We start from the raw sequence: 25,323 nt of genomic DNA, 5'->3' as shown, positions 1-25,323 counted from the left end.
TTCTCCCACACTTAATGATTTTTGTATTAACTTAGATACTTATATGCATAACACCTGTGCATTATAATTTGTCATTGATTCTTGCACAGTAATAATAATAATAAAAATAAAAAATAAAAAATAAGGCTACGGGCTTGATTTTTTCACTGTTCGACGTCGCTTCGGCCCGAGAGGTGCCTTTTGGCATACCGCAGTACGTACAATGCATTCTTCATGGACTTACCAGTGTCCTCTTTTGTGTCCCATTCATCTTTGCTGACAGCGAAAAGTGTCGATTTGGCGATAGCACGTGATGACTTCCCTTCGTAACGGAAATCGTCCGTATTTTTCGTAGTGGCTATTTTGAAAGTAGAGGTACTTTTCAAACAGTTCTTGATTCGTACTGCTGTGTAACGGGTTGAACATAGCCAACAGCGAAGCGTAATGGATACTTCACTTTTCAGACGATAAGTATGATAGAGCAGCTGCTGTGGCTATAACTTCCTCTCAGAGAATCTTTTATGCACGTAGTAATCCAACCTGGACACTTTAAGTTAAGTTTTGTAGTTAATTATTTTTGTATGTATCCTTGCCATGCTTACGCGGATCTTATCTTTGTAGTCGCATGTGTCCGAGGCTCTGTATGTAATTTTGTCATTTCATCATTATTCTGATGGTTTCAAAAAAAAAAAAAAAAAAAATTGGAGCGCGCGGCACGATTTCTTTCTATTGGTATACGTGGATTGCAGAGGTGCTTTATGAACAGTTCTTGATTCGAAATGCTGTGCAATGGGTCTGGGTCAGGGCCAGAGCCCACGGTCCAATGGCGGATCCAGGATGGGGCATTTGGGGCAAATGCCCTCCCCCCCTTCCCTTGTGGAGTAGCTATAGCTAGCTACTTCTTCTTTTGAATAATACTAAAGTTTATGTCAGGCTAAGATCAATAACTCATGAAAATATGCACACTTTACTAATATTTATTATTACAAATTCACTTAAAACCAGTCAAACTAGCTGTGAAATTATCACCCAGCACTTTCGTGCGTACTAATAAGCGCCTCTAAAATAATTATTGTATTGACGTTATTAAAGACATTCAGAGCCTTTTAAACAGCTTTTAAGGCTTTACGACCATCTGCAAAAATCAACAGTGAGACACTACTAAGAGGTGATGATTTGCTGCTTCAAAAACGAAGCAACTAACAAGAGAATCTGGCTCCCCCAACCACTTACAACTTAGCCTGTTTGTGCCCCTCCCCTTGACAGCTCCTGTATCCGCCCCTGCGGTCCGGCCAATCACTTTTCAGCTACTTAATTTTAGTGAAAAGATCGAGATACTCTAATAGAGCAGTCATCAAAATCATAGATTATATATTCCCTATATAATCTATGTCAAAATATACTCTAATAGAACAGTCATCGTGATACTCTAATAAAGCATTCAGTACTTACAGTCTAAGCCATGACATCTGTGTTAACTGTCTTAAAATACCCAGTGAGTCATCTGCATGGCACACTACATTGAGCTAATTGATCATGCATGTCATGCATTAGCATGCAGTTACAATCTAAAACTAAACTTTCACATTGAGAAATTTTTGTATACACAAAATTAGCTACTAGCTATAATAGTCAGGTATGAAACTCAATTAATTGGTAATGTAGCACAAAATTACCATTGATGTTAACAAAAAGAAGAGACTATGCATAGCCTCCAGATGCCATTTCAGAGTAGCATGCCCCCCTAACCCCTCTAGCTTAGCATGCTGTGTGTACTATAACACACGCAGTTAAGTAACACACCAAAGCAGATAATGTCTGATTTATATATCATATTAGATCAATAAAAACTGAGTAGTGTGCATGACTATGACCTTCATTGCAGTCCATGGATGGCCGGACCACTCAAAATCTCTGGGCTCCAGCCCTGCAATGGGTTGAACATAGATGGCAATGAAGCGTAATGGATAGTTCACTTTTCAGACAATAAGGGGCTAGGAATTTCAGATGCGGTATGTGTGGGTTCACCAGTCATAATAAAATTATTTCCAAAAAAATTTAACAAACAAGTACACAAAAAAATTTGGAATTTTCAACTAGAGTAGGGACCATAGCACATCGATAAAAAGTACTGAAACAAGTTGGAGTAGTCCATGATATTAAATCACTGTAAAACAATAAGAAGTGTTATATCCCTACTGTGCATTTCTGTTATGGTATCTTGAGCACAGTAGGGATATAACACTTCTTATTGTTTTACTGTGATTTAATATCATGGACTACTCCAACTTGTTTCAGTACTTTTTATCGATGTGTTATGGTCCCTACTCTAGTTAAAAATTCCAAATTTTTTCATGTACTTGTATAAGAAGAATATCCGGTGAAGAAGAAACTAAAGCTGAACCCAACCCTATCTGTAACACTAACATGACATTTGCCTGTTAAGCACAATGATGACTTCCACTGTCTGTATGAAGGTAAGTTTTTGGGTGAGTTCGAGGTGAACTGGGGTTGGCCTGGTTTCACCGGGATGCTCGCTCCAACCCTAGCTTGCCTCAAACTCACCCAAAAACTTACCTTCATACAACTAGTGTGTTTGATACTCGAGCTATGGATGACACTGCCGGACGGATATCAAACAGAAATAGTGTCCGGCTGCCGGACAAATATCCACTGCGTAAAAAAATTAACAGTAAAAAGAACTCAGTGGTTTGTAATTCAATTCTTCAGTACTACTGCCAGGACTTTTTATGATAATTATTCCAGTAACGCACCAATTTTCAGCCATTTCTCTAAGCGGTTTGCCTGGTAGGCATAAAAACTAATAGTTTTTTATTCATAAAAATCGATCGTGTAATTGTGACACAGCTTGAGTTTTGTGTCATATCTCAAAGGCCTTTATCTGGATTCATTTCAAACCACAAAAAGACACTCCTATGATAATTTGCAGCTCATTCCTTCAAGGGGTTTACCCTGTGGGCATGACAGACCTTCTACCTTATTTTACGCGAATAATCAGTCATTGTTATATTGTTCATCTGATTCCTACCAAACTTGGTACTAAGATCTGCTGTAATGAGCCCTTTACGTGTGCCAAAGTTTAGCCCGAGGAGCATGAATTCATGTTTTATGGTGGATTTTGCAAAGTGTTGCGAAATGAAGAATAAGAAGAAAAAATGAAGAAATTAAAACTAAATTTTGGTCGCTCATATGTCAGACATTTCTGGAGCGATTTTCTTCAAATTTTGTATGTTGACTCCCATACCTGGTTGGAACTTCTGTAGCAACTTTGGTTCCAATTGGATAAGGGATCACAGAGCTACATAGGTGTGAAAATCACATTTTCTTTCGTACTGTCAATGATATCTAATCCAAAACAGCCAAGCTGTAAAAAAAGTGTGCGGCCCTCAGAAAGGCTATGGTGAAAAAAGATGTGAAATCCAAGGTGGCGGCCAAGAAATGGCTGTGATGGTAGGTTAATGGTAAAAATTTTAATAACGACAATTCAGGTGAATTTTTGTGCCGCTTCACAAAATTTACCTGAATTGTCATTATTAAAATTTTTACCATTAACCTACCATCACAGCCATTTCTTGGCCGCCACCTTGGATTTCACATCTTTTTTCACCATAGCCTTTCTGAGGGCCGCACACTTTTTTTACAGCTTGGCTGTTTTGGATTAGATTTCACTTCTTTTTGTATTTGTATACTGCAAAGCCGGCCTATGGCTGGCTTTGGGGCTTTTATAACCCATGTGTTTTTTTCTTTACCACAGGAAGAAGAAAAGAACTTAAAGAAGAATTTTAGTACTTCAATTATTTTTGATTTTATTAATAATTATACAAATTATATACATATATTTATTACATGCTCATTATTCCCCACAGGATTTTTTTTGCAGCTGATCTCTCTACTGGGTGACTTGAAATGTAGCTGAACTATATACAGGATGGTTTCTTTGTAGCTGAACTCTCTGTAACAGGTGATTTGTTTGCAGCTAAACTCTCTACATGGTGGTGTCTTTATAGCCGAACTCTCTACATGATGGTTTCTTTGTAGCTGAACTCTCTATAAGGTGACTTCGTCTAGCTGAACTCTCTACAGGGTGATTTTTTTGTAGCTGAACTCTCTGCAGGGTGATTTGTTTGTAGCTGAACTCTCTACATGATGGTTTCTTTGTAGCTGATTCTCTACAAGGTGACTTCGTCCAGTTGATCTCTCTACGGGGTGATTTGTTTCTAGCTGAACTCTCTACAGGTGAATTGTTTGCAGCTAAACTCTCTACATGATGGTTTCTTTGTAGCTGAACTCTCTACAAGGTAACTTCTTCTAGCTGATCTTTCTACAGGGTGATTTGTTTGTAGCTGAGCTCTGTACAAGGTGCTTTTTTGTAGGTGATCTCACTGCAGGTTGATTTGTTTGTAGCTGAACTCACTAAAGGGTGATTTGCTTGTAGCTGAACTCCTTACATTGTGTCCAGTTTCTAGCTGATCTCTCTACAGAGTGATTTGTTTGTAGCTGAACTCTCTATAAGGTGATTTATTTGTAGCTGAACTGCTTACATTTTGTGTAGTTTCTAGCTGATCTCTCTACAGGGTGATTTGTTTGTAATTGATCTCTCTACAAGTTGATTTGTGTGTAGCTGATCTCTCTGCAGGTTGATTTGTTTGTAGCCAATCTCTCTTTTGGGTAATTTGTTTGTAGCTGAACTCTCTATAAGGTGATTTGTTTGTAGTTGATCTCTCTGCAGGTTGATTTGTTTTAGCTGAACTCTCTACAGGCTGATTTGTTTTTAGCCGATCTCTCTACAGGGTAATTTGTTTGTAGCTGAACTCTCTACAAGTTGATTTGTGTGTAGCTGATCTCTCTGCAGGTTGATTTGTTTGTAGCCGATCTCTCTACAGGGCAATTTGTTTGTAGCTGATCTCTCTACAGGGTGATTTTTTTGTAGCTGACCTCTCTTAAGGGTGATTTGTTTCTAGCTGATCTCTCTACAGGGTGATTTTTTGTAGCTGACCTCTCTTCAGGGTGATTTGTTTCTAGCTGATTGCTCTACAGGTTGATTTGTTTGTAGATGAACTCTCTACAGGGTAATTTGCTTGTAGCTGAACTCCTTTCTTTGTGTCTAGTTTGTAGCTGATCTCTCTACAGGGTGATTTGTTTGTAGCTGAACTCCTTACATTGTGTGTAGTTTCTAGCTGATCTCTCTACAGGGTGATTTGTTTGTAGCTGATCTCTCTACAAGTTGATTTGTTTGTAGCTGATCTCTCTGCAGGTTGATTTGTTTTAGCTGAACTCTCTACAGGGCGATTGTTTGTAGCTAAACTCCTTACATTGTGTCTAGTTTCTAGCCGATGTCTCTACAGGGTGATTTTTTGTAGCTGAACTCTCTTCAGGGTGGTTTGTTTCTAGCTGATCTCTCTACTGGTAGATTTGTGTTGATTTGTTCATTGCTGATCGCTCTAAAGGTAATTGATTTGTTGCAGTTGAACACCCTGCAAAGTGTTTTGTTTGTAGCTGATCACTCTAAAGGGTAATTTGTTTGTAGCTGAACTCTCTCCACAGTGAGTTGTGTGTAGCAGAATTCTGTGTAACTGAATTCTCTAGAGAGTGACTTAATTGTAGCTGAATTCTCTACACAGTGCATGACTTGTTTATAGCTGAACTTTCTTCAGTGTGACTTGTAATGTTCTGAATCTCTATAGTGGTATATTTGCTTAACTCTCCACATGGTGACTGTCTTCTTGCTGAACTGTCTATAAGATTAACTGTTTGCAGCTGAACTCCCTACAGAATAACTTGTGATGTAATAAAATTCTATAATGGAGTAAATAAATTAGCCGAATGCTCTATTAGGGTGACTGTTCTATTAGAGTATCTCGATCTCGCATTTGCTACACGGAGTTGGCTTTCGAATCATAACTCAGTGGTTTGTAATCCGATTCTTCTGTACTACTGCAAGGACTTTCTATGAAGATTATTCCAGCTATACACCGATTTTCAGCTCATTGCTCTAAGCGGTTTGCCTAGTAGGCGTGAAAACTAATACTTTTTTATTCATAAAAATCGATCGCGTAATTGTGACACAGGTTGGGTTTTGTGTCATATCTCCGTGTTCTTTATCTCGATTCCTTTCAAACCACCAAAAGGCACTCCTACGATGGTTACTCCATCTACATAGCAATTTTCAACTCATTCCATGAAGCGGTTTACCCTGTAGGCGTGACAACAAATCGATCTTGTTTTACGCGAATAATCGGTCATAACTCCTGAACCATTCATCGGATTTGTACCAAATTTGATGCTAGGATTCGCCTTTGGACTCCCTTTCTGTGTGCCAAATTTCAAGGCGATCGGAGTACGCGTTTGCTTGTTATAGCAATTTTTGCAAGTGTGCGAAAAGACGAAGAAGAAGAAAAAGAAAAAAAAAAACGAAACTTTGGCAGCTCGTATCTCGGAAATGGCTGGAGCGATTTCCTTCAAATTTGGAATGTAGACTCCCTTGGCTGGCGGGCAACTGTGTAGCAAATTTGGTTCCAATCAGATAAGTGATCACCGAGATACAAAGGTGTGAAAATGACGTTTTCGTTCTTCCTGTCAATATACTCACGGTGTGGCGCGCCGGCTTCTTTGGCCACACAACACACTACTGTGTGTCTTGATAACTGTTAAAATTTATTAATTTAAAAATGAAATGGGGATCCAAGCGATAAAAAGTAGTGAAGCAAGAAATAAATGATGGTATTACAACATAGCTCAGTTTGAGATTTTAGGGGGGCCTAACAGCCCTAGAATAAACACTGCCACTGTTACTGAAAATCTGCTGTTGAACAACTACTCACACACATGCTTGTACAGCACATGACACTTTACATTGTAAGAACTTGGAAAATCGTGATATGTAGCAGCTACTGCATTTCCCCTACAGCAACACACGTGCACCATCTAGTACAGTAACACTGAGCCAGCAAGCCAATCTTCATTCACCAGCCAGTTGTGGGTAGATGGCATAGTTTTGCCGGTGTGGCCACATTAGTCTATAATAGTCTTGTGCAACTGAGAGTTGTAAGTCCATGCGCAACTCTTGTGATTCTACTATGAATAATATTGAATTTGCATTTGTATGTAAGTAATAATGATGATCAATATCTTGCTATAGCTCACGTGATTATTATTATTATATTTTATAATTGCAAGAACTCATAATAGCGCATGAGTGTTGTGCAATGTCATAACAGATAAGAAAATGATTTAACAATCCCTCCTCCTATGACTTTACCTGATAAATTGTTCTATTTTGGAATGGTGTCTATAAAAACTGTGTTTGTTAGTATTAATTCTTAAAAATGGGATGGACAGTGTATGTTCATGATGACAAGATCTCTGGTGGTGCTGGTATTGTATGTTATATAGCTTGGTTAACATAGCTCATGTGAGCTGTGTAGGATCTTAAATACTGTAAATCAGGAAAAACTTGTCATCAAACATTTTTTGTCACTAGCTACATCGACAAAAATAAAATGACGAACCATAGGAATAATTTGTGTATACAAATATTAATGGTTATCAGTGACTTTATGGAAACAATTATAATGCTCAGACAGTATGCTCTTTGCTTGGAGGATGCTATAGATTTTGTTTAGGTTTTGTAATGTAGCTAAGTAGGTGTATATAGCTTGTATGTAGTTTAGTTTAGTTTCTTGTATTTAGTTTGGTAGCTTGTATTTAATATTTGTGTTATTTTACATTAAATACAATATTAACATATGGCAAAACATTTTCATCCATTATGCTAGTGATGAAAATATGTTGAGTTGAACTTTTAATAGACAACTTTTTTTTGCACCAAAATGGTAGCATTGTATTCAAATGTAGGTTTGTGCCAATTATGCCAGCATAATTTTAAGCATAATAGGCTATAGCAAAAGTATCAAGCATTATGCTAGTATAAAAATTATAATGATTTTCAAGATTTTAAATTAAATTTGCAATGTGTGCACCAAACATACTGTACAGCAAAACATGAACACACTAGCTACACTTTATTACTGCATTTCATATCAAAAAAATGTGCAATGTTATTGTTTTTATTGTTTCTTGGCTGATTATTCACACTTCAGCAGAGACGGGCTGCTTGATGGGTATGTGGTAGTCACTGGAAACTAACTGTCAGGAAATGGTCAAAGTCATCTGCTGAATGTAATTGAAGACCTAACTTGGCGAGACCTTTCTACTCACCACAATTACTTATTGATCTGCCAACTTTACAATGTACAGTAGTTAATAAGCTCCAGTCCAGAATCTAATAATTTACCCACTCACTTTGCTTATTTCAACAATAATAATTGTTACAGATCTATTTCATTTTTAGTGAACACTATCTTCCTTTGGAACCATATCCCATATTCTATTTTATCTCTCTCCCATGTCCCATTGTTTTTCTGGACTCTTTACCATCACCTATGTAATTAGCTAATGTCTTTTTCATCATCTTTCTTGTCACTGTGTTTTACCTGTACTGTTTTGGCGCACTTGTTTTCTTGTAAGTGTACATTATACAGTATCTGTAATCTGGGAAACACCCTCATGCAGGTCTCAATCCTTTTGGCGAAAGCCTGCGTTTGACAAATGAGATAGTAATAATTATTGAATGGTATGAAGCCACTGTCAGTGTTTAACTAACATGGAGATGCTGCAATATCTGATTGGTACTGCATCTATTCTTGCAGTTTACACAATGTAAATGTACATATATTGACTTTGTGTATCCCAGCAAGAGCAGCTAGGAACTGCAAATCCAGTCTATGGAATGGTATAATTATCTTGCTGACCAATGAAGGCGAGATGGTGATCTTGCCACTTGAGATGATGGCCACACTACCTTATCAGATATTGCTTCAACCTGATTGGTGCCTTTTGGCATCGTCAGTGCATACAGCTAGTTGCTCTTTCTTGTAAAATTCCTATATACAATAATACAAAGTCAAATTTTATCATATTATGGTATTACGGTGTTTCTGAAGTGATCATGAAGTGTAGCCAAAAATCCCATGAAAACCAGCCTCAATGATGACATGGCAGTGTTGTTTAGGTTCATCAAGTCCTATGTGTGATCAAAGTAACTGAAATACTTGCAATAAATTTCTATAATTTTTTTGAAAAGATCATTTTATTAGCTTTTATACTTACTAGTTAGATGATGCCTTTGGCAGAGCATAACTAACACTATGGAGTTGAATTCTTCACTGTTTGATGTCACACAAGCCTGATTTATCACCTACCACAGCAGCTACAAGTAATGCAACCCTGTGCATCACTTACCCTTCTTTGATCACATTTCTTTTTCCACTACCACATAATTGTTCCGGCATTTGTAGTAGACTTCTTATGCTGGCTATCACAGTTATGATGGTAATCACCCATAACTTCCATAGTGAGTAGATCAGTTGCAGAGATGTTTCTCTTACTCTTCTCCATATAAGATACTGTATGGAGTGGCTATTGACATCGACCAGGTGGTGTCACTCCACCACCAAACAGTCTATTGATACCGGCAGTTGTAAGGCACGAGATTTCTTCGTCTGAGTAACCTAACAATAATTAGCTAGCACATAATTCATAGTATAAATACCAGCAGGACTCAACCGTGTAGCTACAAGGTTGACGTCCAGACCTGGAGTGGCACTTATTTATTAAAGATTTTAATGAAAACATGCAGTAGGTACTAACATTTTGTTGCTTATGACTGACTTGACTTAGCTAACCACTCAGGTGATAGCTAAGCACATGCGTAACCATAAAATGATGTGAAATAAACTGTTGCTCTAAAACGATGCAAAAGATGTGGTTATAGGCATACAGTGAATCAGTGGTTTAGTGTCAGTACAAAATCAGTAAACTATAGCTAAGTAATGAATGAAACATAACTGCTGCTAAAACAAACAAATAAACAAAAAGCATAGTCACATACAGCAAAAAGCACAGCCCACTATACACATACTAGTTTAGTGTTTGTCACAGTTTCTACAAAACCACTTGCCATTCACTTTATCATTACTAGGTATGCCGACACAAGTATAGTTATACCATTTATGACAGCTGGAACACTGCACCATCTTATCTCCACTGTCTGGCAATCGGCAAACACAGTAAATCTGGTAACTCTTTGTTAAGGATGAAGCCGTCTTTGACAAAGTGATGATGGAAATAGTTTAATTTTTCCAGAATCAATGCAAGACTTTAGATGTTTATGAAGTTTTGCCGGGTTGCATGTTAAACTGGATGGCTCTTCTCCGCTACATACTGTGTAGGTATATGCCAGTGAAAACAATTCACAATCACATGATCCATTTTGTTGAGTGACATTAGGGAATACCAATTGAATAGAGTGATGTGAGGTATGCAAAATAGAAGCAATTGCCTCTCTTACATTATTACAAACAGTACTTGTACGCATACTGTCAAAAACCTTGACAACACCTGGCTTACAGCCCATATTGGATACACATCCAATGGTTTCCGTTGCAGTGTAAAATTAGAATGAACTCTCCAGTTTCTTTTTCAATAGATAGAGTGTCTTGTTTAGTTACATCTTGTAAACCTCTAACATTTGGAAAATGCAATTTTAATAGTCTCTGACCAGCAATGATTAAATGGGTATTCAGCCAAGCATTTCTTCCTGTGTAGGATACTAGAACTTTTTTGTCAGTTTGTAACAAACAAAGTTCATCATATCTCTTTGAAGAATCTGACTCTATATAATTATGATCAATCTGTATTGGTCTAGTATTGATGCAGTTTAACTCCTTTAGATGAGATCCTTGTTTACGGTGTATTTGACTACAAAAAGAAGGAGTTCCTTGAGTCATAGCTGAATTTTTTTTTGATTGAGGCAATTTCTCAGGAAGCTTGGGTTTCTTAGCTTTGCTCTCTTCTGAAGTCTTGGACACTGCATCAATCTGATGTTTGTGAGTCTTCAAAGCCCAAAACTTGCCACAATTCTTTGGTCTTCCTCAAGATTTTACATGAGGTTTTAACTTCAACTTGTCCCACAGAACAGCCACAGTCAATTTACTATCCTAAAAGCAGTACCACATTAATTAACAACCGACAGCAGATTACATGTTACTCTTGATATACATGTGTGTTCATATATTAATACCATACCTGTTTCACTGCCCATACAAAAGTCTCAATAGTAGCAGTAAACTACTGTATAATGTGTGTAATGGTGCCTCCAAACTGCATGGATCAGTTGCAACTACTTAAAGTGAGCTTCAATAAACCTGTGACAGATTTTCTAAGGACAAATTTTCGTGATTGGTATACCAAGAAAATCTTCACTCAGTTGGATGACAGAGAACTGGTAACTCCACTATTAATCTTGTTGATCTTAGGCTGAGTATCATGAAGCCTATTGGAGCACATGGGTGATTGAATTATACTGCTATTTTCAAAGATTATCCATAAAATATGGTTTTAATAGTTTTGAAATCATAAGACAATGAATATTTAAATTTATGAGTACAGAAAAGATTACACAATCATTATGCTGTTAAACTGATGAATTGTAGCCCATTGTAGTGTTATTAGTATTGATCTGGAATTAAAGTGAATTTTTGATTTTAAAGCAAGTGACTAAATTTTTAAACTTGACAGCAGATGAATTAATATTAAATACCAATGCAGTAACAACTGCAATAGCAAAAACAGCACAATCCAATCCTCCCACTCCTTGTGAAATGGCTTCATAGTTACCTTAGCCAGCATTAAACAAATTACAAATAACCTGTTGACATTCACTTCTTTAGGTATACATCCCACAATATTAGCTACAATCCAGTGATTACCATGACATGCACCAGCTCTTTCAGGATAATGGATGATTTCTTTGATTGCATGCAGCAGCATCAATTGTAGTTCCCTCAAAGAAGAAAACTGTGCTTTAATAACTTGACAAGTTTTGTTGACAGGAATGTCAGACAACTTTTCTACATTTAGGATACTCGTCTCAAGGTGTATTTCTAAAATTTTGGTCTGATCAGCTAATCTTTCTCTGGTGAATCAGTCTTGGAGTCAGTGACAATAATGCTTAATGCAGGAATTACTGACTGCATGGCTTTGTGTAACTGGACTGGGCCGGGATTGTTGCTGAGCTAGTTTTACTATCCTGTAGCAGTAGTAGTATAGTCACACCACAAAGTGAATCCAGCAGTTTTCCAGCTCCTTTTTTTATGATCTTCAAATCAAATGTCACGAGGTACTTCCATTCCACCTTGGGCTAAATCATTGCTGTATCATTGGTGGCCAGTAATCCTACAATGAACATTATCCACCTTGCCGAATCAAGACAGAGCGCAACGTAGATATTTTTCTAGGAAGATGTCCAACTACAGTAGCAAACTTAATGATGGATACTGTGCACCGGTTATGTTCTTATCTGTTTCATGCAATCATGACAGCTGTTTGTGAATGTATGCTTCCCATATCACATTGTAAACATGGTATCCTCTCACCATTGCTGGACAAGTAAAAAAGAATGGTCCACTGGACTGTCACACATTATCACTCAACTTTTCACAGAGAGTTAGCTATGCACATGCATGCCTCTCAATCTTGTGATTGGATGCAATTCATGAAATTTATTGATCACAAAAATTTTATCACTAAATTTGACATCAGGTTAGAATCACAATTTTTTTACCCCAAAAGTTTGAAGGTATATGGTATATAAGCATGACTGTTCTATTAGAGTGATTGCTGTATTAAAGTATCTTGAGTCAGCGCATCAAGAAGAAGACGACCAGCCTGATTGAAGATAACAGGAAAGACAAGGCGGAGAGGGAACACACTGCAACTGTGGTCAGGCAGGCAGGCTGGCAGACAGTTCCAGTTTCAGTGATTTTTAAAAAAATTCTATATCCAGCTGCCTGTATGTATTTTCTTGTTTTTAATGCTGTATTGGTGTTAGATGGACTAATATTATTCTGTAAAGGTGATTTTCATCGTGTAAGATGTGGTTTTTTAAAGGTGGCATCTTAGGTAGCGTGTGTCACTTGTGGGGATCCTACTTATACAGTACTAGCGTAGCACTGTTTGCTAGTCAAGGTGCTATAGAGTATGCGAGTATTTAATTAGAGAATATGTCTGGTGAGTTGTGAGATGAGATTATCGAAATCATGAAACCAAGGAAAGTTGTTTACACCTGGAGTGATAATAGTGGACATTTAATCAATACTTCAGTAATGGCTGTATATACTTTTGAAAAAACTTAAGTAGAAATTAAATGTCCATAAGTGCAGCTGTAGCTGACCCTCTTCATCCTATGGCTTTTACAGGTATTTCTATGTGTTCCCTACTCAAACTAAATTTCTGCCTTTTCTTATACTTGTTGTACTGTAGAGCTAAACAGTATATCTTAATGTATATCATTTAAGCCTAGTTATCCTAGTGTTTAGAAACTTATTCTCAATATGAAGCTTCTCCTACTGGGTAAAAGCCTAGTCTCTTGCTTTATATGTAGCCGGAACTACTGTATCTAGCCTACAGGTGTATTTACCTTAATTTAGGCATTTATTATTGTGTGTACAACTAGTGCGCTCATGCGTGTGCTGTAAAATATTTTAATTTTGCCAATAAGACATTACCCATGAAATACATGAAAATTGGTAATGAATATTTCATGCCCTTTTGGCATTAATCGCTATCTGATATTGATATCACCAAAAGAAGCCGATAGTTGATCCGATGTTAATTTTGCATTGCATTTTAAACAAATCAAAGTGTATCTTTTAGTAACATGTTCATGTATCCATTGCTGTACTCTATACCTGTGGTAGTAGTGGATTGTTTGGCTTCTATTGTGCAATCCACAAACATTTTAATGTATCCTCCCATGAAACTTACTTTGCATCTTTGTAATACTAGCATTTTATTGGTTTGTGAAGAACGCTGGTACAGCAAGTTTCCTGTGGCTATTTTATATATTCTAAAGGTACTATAACTGGTTGATAGTCAAAGCAAAATCGTATGTATTTGTATGGCTTGTAGCATAGCACTTGCTGTAGAATGACAAATAAGCCACTGGTACTGACTGTTTATATATTCTAAAGGTACTATAACTGGTTGATAGTCAAAGCAAAATCATGTGTATTTGTATGGCTTGTAGCATAGCACTTACTGTAGAATGACAAGTAAGCCACTGGTACTAAATGGCCTCACAGATAAAGTAGAAAAAGAATGTAAAATCAGTGTTGGGGTAATTGCTTTTCTCAATGACTATTACTAACTATTTAGTTACAGTTAGTCACCCATAAAATAAAGTAACTGTAATAATATTACCAAGAGCTCATAATATAGTAGTGGCCACTACTATATGTGACTGGATTTGACAAAACTAGGCTTCCACACATCCAGATATCTGACTTTAAAGGACCATAACTCAATGTAGGACTAAGATATCACTTTCAAAGTTTGACCTTTTATTGTATAATGTAATGAAAGAATTTTGTGAAAATTGTAAGCCAATAGCATACTGAGTGGTCAAGTTACAAGCGGTTAAAGTCAAAGAATTGGATGTGTGTGGAAGCCTGGTTTTGTCAAATCCGGTCACATAATTATTATGAACTCTTGATATTACATCATACAGTACGATATTAACTGTATAGTGGGGACAACAAAGGAGTAGGCTTGGCCAACGAAATAATATCACCCAAAAACCAGCCTCGATTTTCCATTACGACGATAAGGCAGTATTGGTGAGGTAAAACTAAGCCCAAACAAGCTTTCAGATCGACCCGAAACACTTTCAACTAGTTGCTACGGAATTTAAAAAAAAATTTTATTCAACGGAATTTTCTACTGACTGACTGAGCAACTGACTGACCGACTGATGCCTTCAGACAAGCGTACCGCGATATAAAGGCTAAGGGATTGATTTTTTCACTGTTCGACGTCGCTTCGGCCCGACTGGTGCCTTTTGGCATACCGCAGTACGTGCAATGCATTCTTCATGGACTTACCAGTGTTCTCCTTTGTGTCCTATTCATCTTTGCTGATAGGGAAAGGTGTCGATTTGGCACGAGCACGTGATGGCTTCCCTTCGAAACGGAAATCGTCCGTATTTTTCGGGAAGCAATAAAACCCGGAATACGGAATAACGGAACAGCGGAATAAGCAAAAATTACATTCTTAATATTTTACTACTATATATACAGTCTATAGCATTTATACAATACTCACCTCGTAGCAATTCCACAGAGAATTACTAAGGCGATCCTCAGGGCTATCTTTAAATAGAACTAGCACAAAACTAACCACTCTAGAATAATCTAACTAAGCTAAAATACCTTCTAATACACTTTACTACAAAATCGCTACAACACTATAAGTTCTTTCTGCTACAGCTACTTATACCAGCCATCACACACGAGTAACTGCCCGAATTTATTAGTGACAACATTCCATCCTAAGAAATCTTCTCTGAAATAATCTACTTTGGCTAACCTGTTAGTTATCCATCGCCAAACAAGCTTAATATAAATTCAAAAGGTTAAGTGCTGTATTTAGCTGACATCACTTTGTGCAGCTTGATTCTAATAAATTCGGGCAGTTACTCGTGTGTGATGGCTGGTATAAGTAGCTGTAGCAGAAAGAACTTATAGTGTTGTAGCGATTTTGTAGTAAAGTGTATTAGAAAGTATTTTAGCTTAGTTAGATTATTCTAGAGTGGTTAGTTTTGTGCTAGTTCTATTTAAAGATCGCCCTGAGGATCGCCTTAGTGATTCTCTGTGGAATTGCTACGAGGTGAGTATTGTATAAATGCTATAGACTGTATATATAGTAGTAAAATATTGAGAATGTAATTTTCGCTTATTCCGTTATTCCGCTATTCCGTTATTCCGTATTCCGGGTTTTATTGCTTCCCGTATTTTCATCGTGGCTATTTCGATTGCAGAGGTGCTTTTCAAACAGTTCTTGATTCGTACTGCTGTGTAATGGGTTGAACATAGCCGACAGCGAAGCGTAATGTATACTTCACTTTTCAGACGATAATTAATATGATTGGGGCGCGCGGCACGATTTCTTTCTTTTGGTATGTGTGGATTGTAGAGGTGCTTTTCGAACAGTTCTTGATTCGAAATGCTGTGTAACGGGTTGAACATAGCTGACAACGAAGAGTTATTTTTATTATTATTTTTTTAAAGCAAATTAATGACACGCCAAATAAGGCCACTCCAAATAAATTCTCTGTTTCCCGTCCTGGGCTCAGGCATATTTGCATGCGGGCGGGCGGTTCATTTTCATTATTTCATTATAAGATTGGCTACCTTTTCAAGCCATTATTTGCCTGGCACAGCCAAAAAGGCTGCATAAAAGCATGCTTAAGCTTGTTCCTTCCTTTGTAAGTTGCAAAAACAACATAAACGTGAAGTTTGTGCTGACTTGATAGCACTGTTGAAACGTGAGCTGACGCTGTTTCAAGATGGCTTTACTGAGCCTATCAGTATGTAAGAATAACCGGAAAATAATGGAAGAATACGGAATAATGGAATATTTAGACCTGGCAGTAACCAGATGCGGGCGGTGGACGGGAAACAGAGAATTTATTTGGAGTGGCCTAAAACAGTACATAATAAACAAAAACAAATTATCTTACATATGGGCCACAGCGACCTGCACAGCAATCGGTGCCTCAGCAATGGGACAGCGCAAATTGGACCTGGCACCACGAATGCACATAATTGCAGACCTCAACAAAGAGAAGCTCAATTTACATCTCAGCCATCCCATCACTATTCCATAGGAAAGACTGTGCTTTGCACTCAAAAGGTTGGCTAATCTCTTATAAAACTGAGTAGCAGCATCATCCATTCCAGTAGTAGTAAAAATTAAGGGAGTAAATGAGGCATTCTCTACTTCATGAACCCGTTGTTGGTATTCACGTCTCTTTTCCTTGTCATGACGTCGGTATGCAGAGTGTAGGGGTTGATTTGAGGGTGCACTAGGGTTAAAAATTCTGACATCAAAGTATGACCTCTCAAATCGTCCTCCCCAAAAACCATTAGCTGCAATGTCAAGTCTTGCGTTATCATCACGATTAGTTGTTTTGTATTGAAGGGTCTCACCAGAAAGAGGCTGAAGGTGGGGTTCAGGGCCGGACAACATTGTTACAGACCTCGGAAAGTAAATTGGCAGTTAGATCACGCACTTCATTATGTCTCAGAGAAGGAAACCCGCCCTTTGGGCAAGACAGAGCATGTCTTGCCCAAAGGAAGTGTAATGGATACTTCACTTTTGAGACGATAATTGATATAGCCGGGGGGCGTGGTGCCTTTTCAGATGCGGTATGCGTATGCGTACTGGTAACTCCCCTGAAACACATTTGTTTATATGAAGTTCTGCAGTGAACAGCAGCTTGATTATCAGCAAACATTGTGCCTATTGTTAAGAGCTGATAATTTATTGTATGCTATCCAATCCAGACCCTCTTTGGAGTAGACGTTTCAAATGGATAATGCACTGTCACAGTGAAAATTTTTCATCCATGTGCAAAATTAGTACATTGCTTTTCATAAATTTATAATTGAATACGGATTCTAGCACTAACAAAGCTTTCTCAAACTCTAGTTTTACCCAATGGAGTACTCAATGATTGGATATAGCTACTGATTATATTTTTCATCAGATTTCTCCTAAAACATGTGTAGAGCAGGTGGGTCATTACCATTACACATTTCAACAATTAAGCTGTGGTCTTGTAATGATTGAAGCCTTCTCTTTGTAGATTAATGATACCACAGTTATAAGATGTTTGCTAGTGGGTCAATTGTGGTGTAGTAAAAGTACAGTAAGATGCTTCAGACTGTAAAATAACGACAGCTTACGGATAATGGCTAAAAATGGTAGCAGTAAAAGTAGATGCAGAAATTAATGATAACACTAATCGTTGTCAATGTGCTTAGTTCATGACACTGTAAGCCACACAGTTATATAGCTATCCTAGCTGGTTTTAAGCTCATATTTCCTCACATGATACAATAGTTCATTTTATCTAAGGTGAAGTGGATATGATGACACAAACAGTTATAGCTATGGCTACACTGTACATAATCTATTTAGCTCTTGGAATTTTAAGTAGGCTTGAGTACATTATGATTGTAAATTTACTCATTATTCTTATTGGCAATTATTTTTTATTCACCTATTATCCCTGAAATTATTAGTGTTTTATGATTGCAAGTATTTGTAGTTTTAGCTGCTGAAGAAATACATGTGACTTGTATTATTTCAGAAGTGACTCCAGGAAATACTCAGGAATAAAATATTATCTTAAGATTGGTATACACTAATAGAGCAGTCACAAATAATAATCAAAAACAGCCAAGCTGTAAAAAAAGGAGTGCAGCCCTTGAAAAGGCTATGGTGAAAAAAGATGTGAAAACCAAAGTGGCGGCCAAGAAATGGCTGTGATGGTAGGTTAATGGTAAAAATTTTAATAACGACAATTCAGGTGAATTTGGTGCCGCTTGGTCAATTGGCACAAAATTCACCTGAATTGTCGTTATTAAAATTTTTACCATTAACCTACCATCACAGCCATTTCTTGGCCGCCACTTTGGATTTCACATCTATTTTCACCATAGCCTTTTCAAGGGCCGCACTCCTTTTTTTACAGCTTGGCTGTTTTTGATTAGATTTCACTTCTTTTTGTATTTGTATACCCCAAAGCCGGCCTATGGCCAGCTTTGGGGCTTTTCAACCTATATATATGTATATTTTTTTTTTACCACAGGAAAAAGAAAAAGATGAAGCAGATTTTATAAACACTTTAGCTCATTCTGGTTTTATCAGTAAATGTACAAATTATAGATATAATGCATATATCAAGATTTCATAATATAAAAAGAGAGCATATATTTATTACATGTCAATTAATCCCCACAGGATAATTTGCAGCTGATCTCTCTACTGGGTGACTTGAAATGTAGCTGAACTCTCTACAGGGTGATCTGTTCATAGCTGAACTTCTACAGGGTGATTTGTTTGCAGCTGAACTCTCTACATGGTAGTTTCTTTGTAGCTGAACTCTCTACAATGTGACTTCTTCTAGCTGAACTCTCTACAAGGTGACTTGTTTCTAGCTGAACTCTCTACAGGTGATTTGTTTGTAGCTGAACTCTCTACATGGTGGTTTCGTTGTAGCTGAACTCTCTACAAGGTAACTTCTTCTAGCTGATCTTTCTACAGGGCGATTTGTTTGTAGCTGAGTTCTCTACAGGGTGTTTGTTTGCAGCTGAACTCTCTACATGATGGATTCTTTGTAGCTGAACTCTCTACAAGGTGACTTCTTCTAGCTGATCACTCTACAGGGTGATTTGTTTGTAGCTGAACTCTCTACAGGTGATTTGTTTGTAGCTGAACTCTCTACAGGGTGATACTTCTAGGTGATCTCTCTACAGGATGACTTGCTTCTAACTGAACTCTCAACAGGGTGATCTGTTCATAGCTGAACTTTCTACTGGGTGATTTATTTGCAGCTGAACTCTCTACATGGTGGTTTCTTTGTAGCTGAACTCTCTACAAGGTAATTTCTTCTAGCTGAACTCTCTACAGGGTGGCTTGTTTCTAGCTGATCTCTCTACAGGGTGATCTGTTCATAGTTGAACTTTCTACAGGGTGATTTGTTTGCAGCTGAACTCTCTACAAGGTAACTTCTTCTAGCTGATCTTTCTACAGGGTGATTTGTTTGTAGCTGAATTCTCTACAGGGCAATTTGTTTGCAGCTGAACTCTCTACATGGTAGTTTCTTTGTAGCTGAACTCTCTACAATGTAACTGAACTCTCTACAGTGTGCATAGCGGAACTTTCTACTGGGTGATTTGTTTGTTGCTGAACTCTTTGCATGATTGTTTCTTTGTAACTGAACTCTCTACAAGGTAACTTCTTCTAGCTGATCTCTCTACAGGGCAATTTGTTTGAGCTGAACTCTCTACATGATGGTTTCTTTGTAGCTGAACTCTCTATTAGGTACCTTCTTCTGGCTGATCTGACTACAGGGTGACTTGTTTGTAGCTGAATTCCCTACAGAATAACTTGCAATGTAATATAATTGAGTAAATTATAAATGTAGTTTAATACTTTATTAGGGTGACTGTTCTATTAGAGTATCTCGATCTCGCATTTGTTACACGTAGTTGTCTTTCGAATCATAACTCAGTGGTTTGTAATCCGATTCTTCTGTACTACTGCAAGGACTTTCTATGATGCTTATTCCAGCTACATACTGAATTTCAGCGCGTTGCTCTAAGCGGTTTGCCTGGTAGACACGAAAACTAATAGTTTTCTTATTCATAAAAATCGATCGTGTAATTTTGACACAGGTCGGGTTTTGTGTCATATCTCCATGGTCTTTATCCCGATTCCTTTCAAACCACAAAAAGGCACTCCTACGATGGTTGCTCCATCTACATATCAATTTTCAACTGATTCCTCAAAAGAGTTTACCCTGTAGGCGTGAGAGACCTTCGACCTTATTTTACGCAAATAATCGGTCATAACTCCGTGAATATTCATCGCATTCCTACCAAAGTTGGTACAGAGATCCGCCTTAATGAGCCCTTTACGTGTGCCAAATTTCAGCCCAATCCGAGGAAGCATTCGTGTTTTATGGCGGATTTTGCGAAGTGTGCGAAATGAAGAAGTAGAAGAAAAAAACGAAGAAATTAAAACGAAATTTTGTTCGCTCGTATCTCGGAAATGGCTGGAGCGATTTTCTTCAAATTTGGTGTGTAGACTCCCCTAGCTGGCCGGCACGTCTGTAGCAAATTTGGTTAAGGGATCACAGAGTTACATAGGTGTGAAAATTGGGTTTTCTTTCTTCCTGTTAATATACTCACGGGTGGCACGCCGGCTTCTTGGGCCGCACGACACACTACCGTGTGTCTTGATTCGGGTGACTGTATTATTAGGGTATTCTATTAGTGTAACTATACACTATATCACTACCAAACTCTCTTATTGTTCTCTTATTTATTTTCATTAATGTACAGACTCAGGTATGAATATTATTGTACATGTGTATGTAAGTGTGATAAGTAAGTAGTATAATTAGTGTAGATTATAAAGTCTCTCTTTGAAAGTTTGTAAATCCAGTGAACTTATCAGGTACTGTGGTAAAGTATTCCATATTGCTAGTGGTAAAAAGGAATAGGTGTGAGGACTAATAGGCATATGCATTTCACTCTACAGGGTAGCTGTTGAAGTTTCTCAGTATATCCTCTTAACTGTAACAGTGATGGTAACAGAATTGTATCAGTAGGTATTGTACATCTACCAAGTTGTTCATAATTTTATACATTATAAAAGTTCTCAAGGTGTTGTGTCTGCTTTTTCTAAAGTGGGCCATCTAAATATACTAATCAGTGTTCTTATCCAACCATTTCTACACTATTAAAGATCACTTCTCTAATATAACACTGAGTAGTGAAGTGTATAAGATCATGTGATCACTAATGGCACACCTCCTGTAGTAATTGTTATGATACTAGCTAGTATGACCTCATTATCAATGATGTCATTATCACAGGAGGAATGTGACAGGTTAAAAGAAGCAACTATAAATGGTGATGTTGACAGTATTAAAGGAATATTATCAAATGGAGTGGATGTGAATGCTGCTGTGGATTCGGTCAGTAAAAATAATATTACATGTTGTGTTGAGTGATAATTTTAGTTGTGTTATGTATCAACTGGTGTGATGTGTTTAGAATAGGGACCCGTCGATTTCGCCAGCAAATTTTTTGGCATAATGGTTGGGTAAAAGCAATGAGCAAAATGCTGGCATAATAGGTGCAATTTTTGTGAAGTGGACATAAAAATTGCACAAAAGATCGAGATACTCTAATAGAACAGTCAGACACGCTAAAATATCGACAATGCATAGCTAATTGTTACAGGAACAACAAGTGACAATCGAGGTACCCTAATAAAACAGTCACACATGTTAAGCAATATTAGCTGGCTTCTTGCTTTACATGTTAGAAGTAATTTTTGATCGAGATACTCTAATAGAACAGTCACTTTAAGGCGAAACTGTAGCTTTGCACTTGTAAATATTCAATTAACAAAGATCAGTGTTGAGCAAAATTTATAATTCTTGAGCAAAATATGGAGCACAATAGGTGAAAAATAAAAGAATTGCTGGAAAGAAAAATAGGTAGAAAAAAAGCAAAATAGACTGGTCCCTAGTTTAGAAGTGTGTGGTGATTATATCATTAGAACTGATGTTTTAGCCAGTGTTTATTCTAGGATTTCTCTTCTGGGGGTTGGGGGAATTAGTGGTGACTATGTGAAAGTCTTCAGTTATAATGGTTAGCTACACGTACTCACAAGCATAATAAATTGATGCTGTGCTACGTACCTCTTAAATACCAGGTGCCCAGTAAATACTATCCCTTGAATTAATTAATGTTTTGTAAACTACATTAACCACACAACATGCTATAGCTTTGTTTATCATCTTGTTTTGTAACAATAAATACAGTACATTAAAATTAACAATTTATCAATTAGCCATGTTGCTATGCATAGTTAAGGATCACTAGCAAACCTTTTAAAACCAAAAGTTATGCACAGGAGTATTTTCTTAACTGTTTTGTAGCTTCGTACTTTCGTATGCAAATCTCTACACAAAGCTTCATGACTGCTTTTAATTTTTGTTTGCATATAAAGGGGATTAATTTGAGAAGATACACCATTCCTGCTAGCTTACAAGGCTTGTTATGTTGTTTTTCAGTAGTTACATATACACCTGTTACAGCACTTAAGCTAGCCCCTACTAAACTTTTTCATCTATTTTCAGTTGCTGGCCATACTTCTTCAAGTAAGCAGAAAGTTGAGCTTTAAAACAGTACATAAACAGCCTTTATTTATTGAAGGCTGATTTTGTGTAGCTCAAAGCCTGCTCACATGGGTGTTGGACATACAGGGTGTACACACATACGCGCAGACACATGGTTTTTGCCAATTGAAATCAATTTCAGGAAACCAGGTGCACGCCCACCACCAACTTTGGTCAGCAGTGGACGTGCACCTGGTTTAATAAAACAATTGCCTGACTACTGTAGCTAGTTTGATATTTAAGGCTGTGTCATGGATGTGATTAAGATTTTTGAGATCCAGATTCTATGGTTGATAGAGCATGACACATGAGTGTTGTATATATTGATGACACAATGTTGCAATATCTAGGACTACCATGTGCACATAATGTACACAAATGAGAGATCTTGATGGATGTCTTTCAATAAAAAATAAACTTTGCTATTTGCGATTGAATTATATTTTCATGGTTAATGGGAAGTAAGGAAATTAATTAAAATTAGACTTTCTGAGATTGAATCTGAAAGTATTTTGCTGGTTGTTTATGCTATTTTAGAAAAATGTTTAAAAGTAGAATTGAATTTATGATAAGAACTGTTTTAGAAAACTACAGTAGCTTAATCTAACAATTATGGATCCTGGAATATTAAATAGCCATAAGAATTTTTGATACTCATACAGGGTGTATATGTATACACTAAGAATTATTGTTAATATCTGATACTAAATCTTAGAGCATTTTAAGGTTGTGTTTGCAAATTTAAACCAGGGAAATTTTACGTATTCAACATTGTAATTCAATCTGTTGACATTTTTTGCCATTTTAAAAACAAATGTGCAGTGTAGTAGTCACTCATAATTAATTTTTATGGGGTGGTAGGGAGTCTGAGGTTTTAGAAAGAATGCTCCCCCTAACAGCACTCTGATTGTATATAGCATCCCTTTAATATTGTCAATATGAAATGTACCGTATCAACTGTAGTACAGTATACCCCACATTGATGTGTGTTATATTGTCAATGTGTATGTGAAAAGTTCAACATAGTTAGTTTCCATTAATGTCATCTATTTAGGTTAATAAGTACATGAAAAAATTGGAATTTTCAACTAGAGTATATATGGACCATAACACATCGATAAAAAGTACTGAAACAAGTTGGAGTAGTCCATGGTATTAAATCACAGTAAAACAATAAGAAGTGTTATATCTCTACTGTGCTCAAGATACCACAATGGAAATGTACAGTAGGGATACAACACTTCTTATTGTTTTGCTGTGATTTAATATCATGGACTATTCCAACTTGTTTCAGTACTTTTATCGATGTGCTGTGGTCCCTACTCTAATTGAAAATTCCAAAAATTTTTGTGTACTTGTTTGTTAACTTTTTTTGTAAATAGTTTTATTATGACTGGTGAACCCACGCGTACCACATCAGAAATGACACAGCGTGCCTTAGCCCCTTATTGTCTGAAAAGTGAAATATCGATTATATTCCATTGTCAGCTATGTTTAACCCATTGCAGAGCTGGGGCCCAAAGATTTTGAGTGGTCCCTACTATACAGTACTATTGTACTGTATGATTCTTGGGTTACAATAAAGACACAAGTATTCTCCTTTCACATGTATTGTAGAGGGTTTTCACATGAAAGTATTTCCAAAAGCAAGCAGCCATTTATCAGATTAACTCAATTACCAGAAATGCATCAGTTGTTGTTGGACGGGAGTTATACTATGGTACTGTACCTGCATCCATGAACTCCCAAATTTTAAAACACCCATAACTTTCTTCTAGATAAACATTAGTAAATCATTTTGGACACCAAGTGGAAACTAACTTGACTTATAACATACTTGAAGGGTGAGGTCATGAAACACCCCCTGGAAGCGTGGTTGATTAAACATCAAATATACATTTTGAGAAATTTCTTTGCTACCATAAATCTCAAGGTGCTATCCTTTCTTGCACAGATTCCCCTTCATATCACACAACTTTAATTTTACATACAGAACAGTAGCCTTGATTTATAACAGTTTCAGTCGCATTCACATCATTTTATAAAAAGAAATTTCAAGCAAAACCTATTGACTTAATACAATAAAGGTGACAAGAATTTCAGTAAAATGTTTTTGAATCTCACAGAAGATATTAATTTTGTCTAACACAAAACGGTTGTATAGAAGTAATTCAATAAAGTTTGAAAGGTCTTTTTCCTCTTCTGTCACACACGTAATTGACAAGATTCATTTTGCATCGATTGCATTTTTGTCTCGCTTCGCCATTTTATTAAGTTGCAATCACTTGATACTTTTTAAACTAATATGTGACCAGATTTTACAGAACCGAACCAAATCGCACATCAGGCAAAATCAAACTAACACCACCAGTGGATAGCTACACTATCGTACTACAAGTTTTGACCCTCAGCACTACTCAAACTACACGAGGCTGGTTTTAATA

General features: G+C 37.0%; 1 protein-coding gene across 1 annotated transcript in view; it reads left to right on the top strand.

Annotated features, from left to right (window-relative positions):
• The window catches only part of LOC136257887 (ankyrin repeat and protein kinase domain-containing protein 1-like), a 199,304-nt gene that overhangs the window by 10,290 nt on the left and 163,691 nt on the right, over window positions 1-25,323 (top strand). The window contains exon 2 of the mRNA XM_066051210.1: window positions 21,566-21,667. Coding sequence (XP_065907282.1) covers window positions 21,566-21,667 — 102 coding nt within the window. The remainder of the gene's footprint in view (window positions 1-21,565; window positions 21,668-25,323) is intronic.

Source organism: Dysidea avara, chromosome 6 (assembly GCF_963678975.1).
Source record: "Dysidea avara chromosome 6, odDysAvar1.4, whole genome shotgun sequence".
Taxonomy (NCBI): domain Eukaryota; kingdom Metazoa; phylum Porifera; class Demospongiae; order Dictyoceratida; family Dysideidae; genus Dysidea; species Dysidea avara.
The sequence above is the reverse complement of the archived record's forward strand: the minus strand, read 5'-3'. Positions and strand labels throughout refer to the sequence as shown.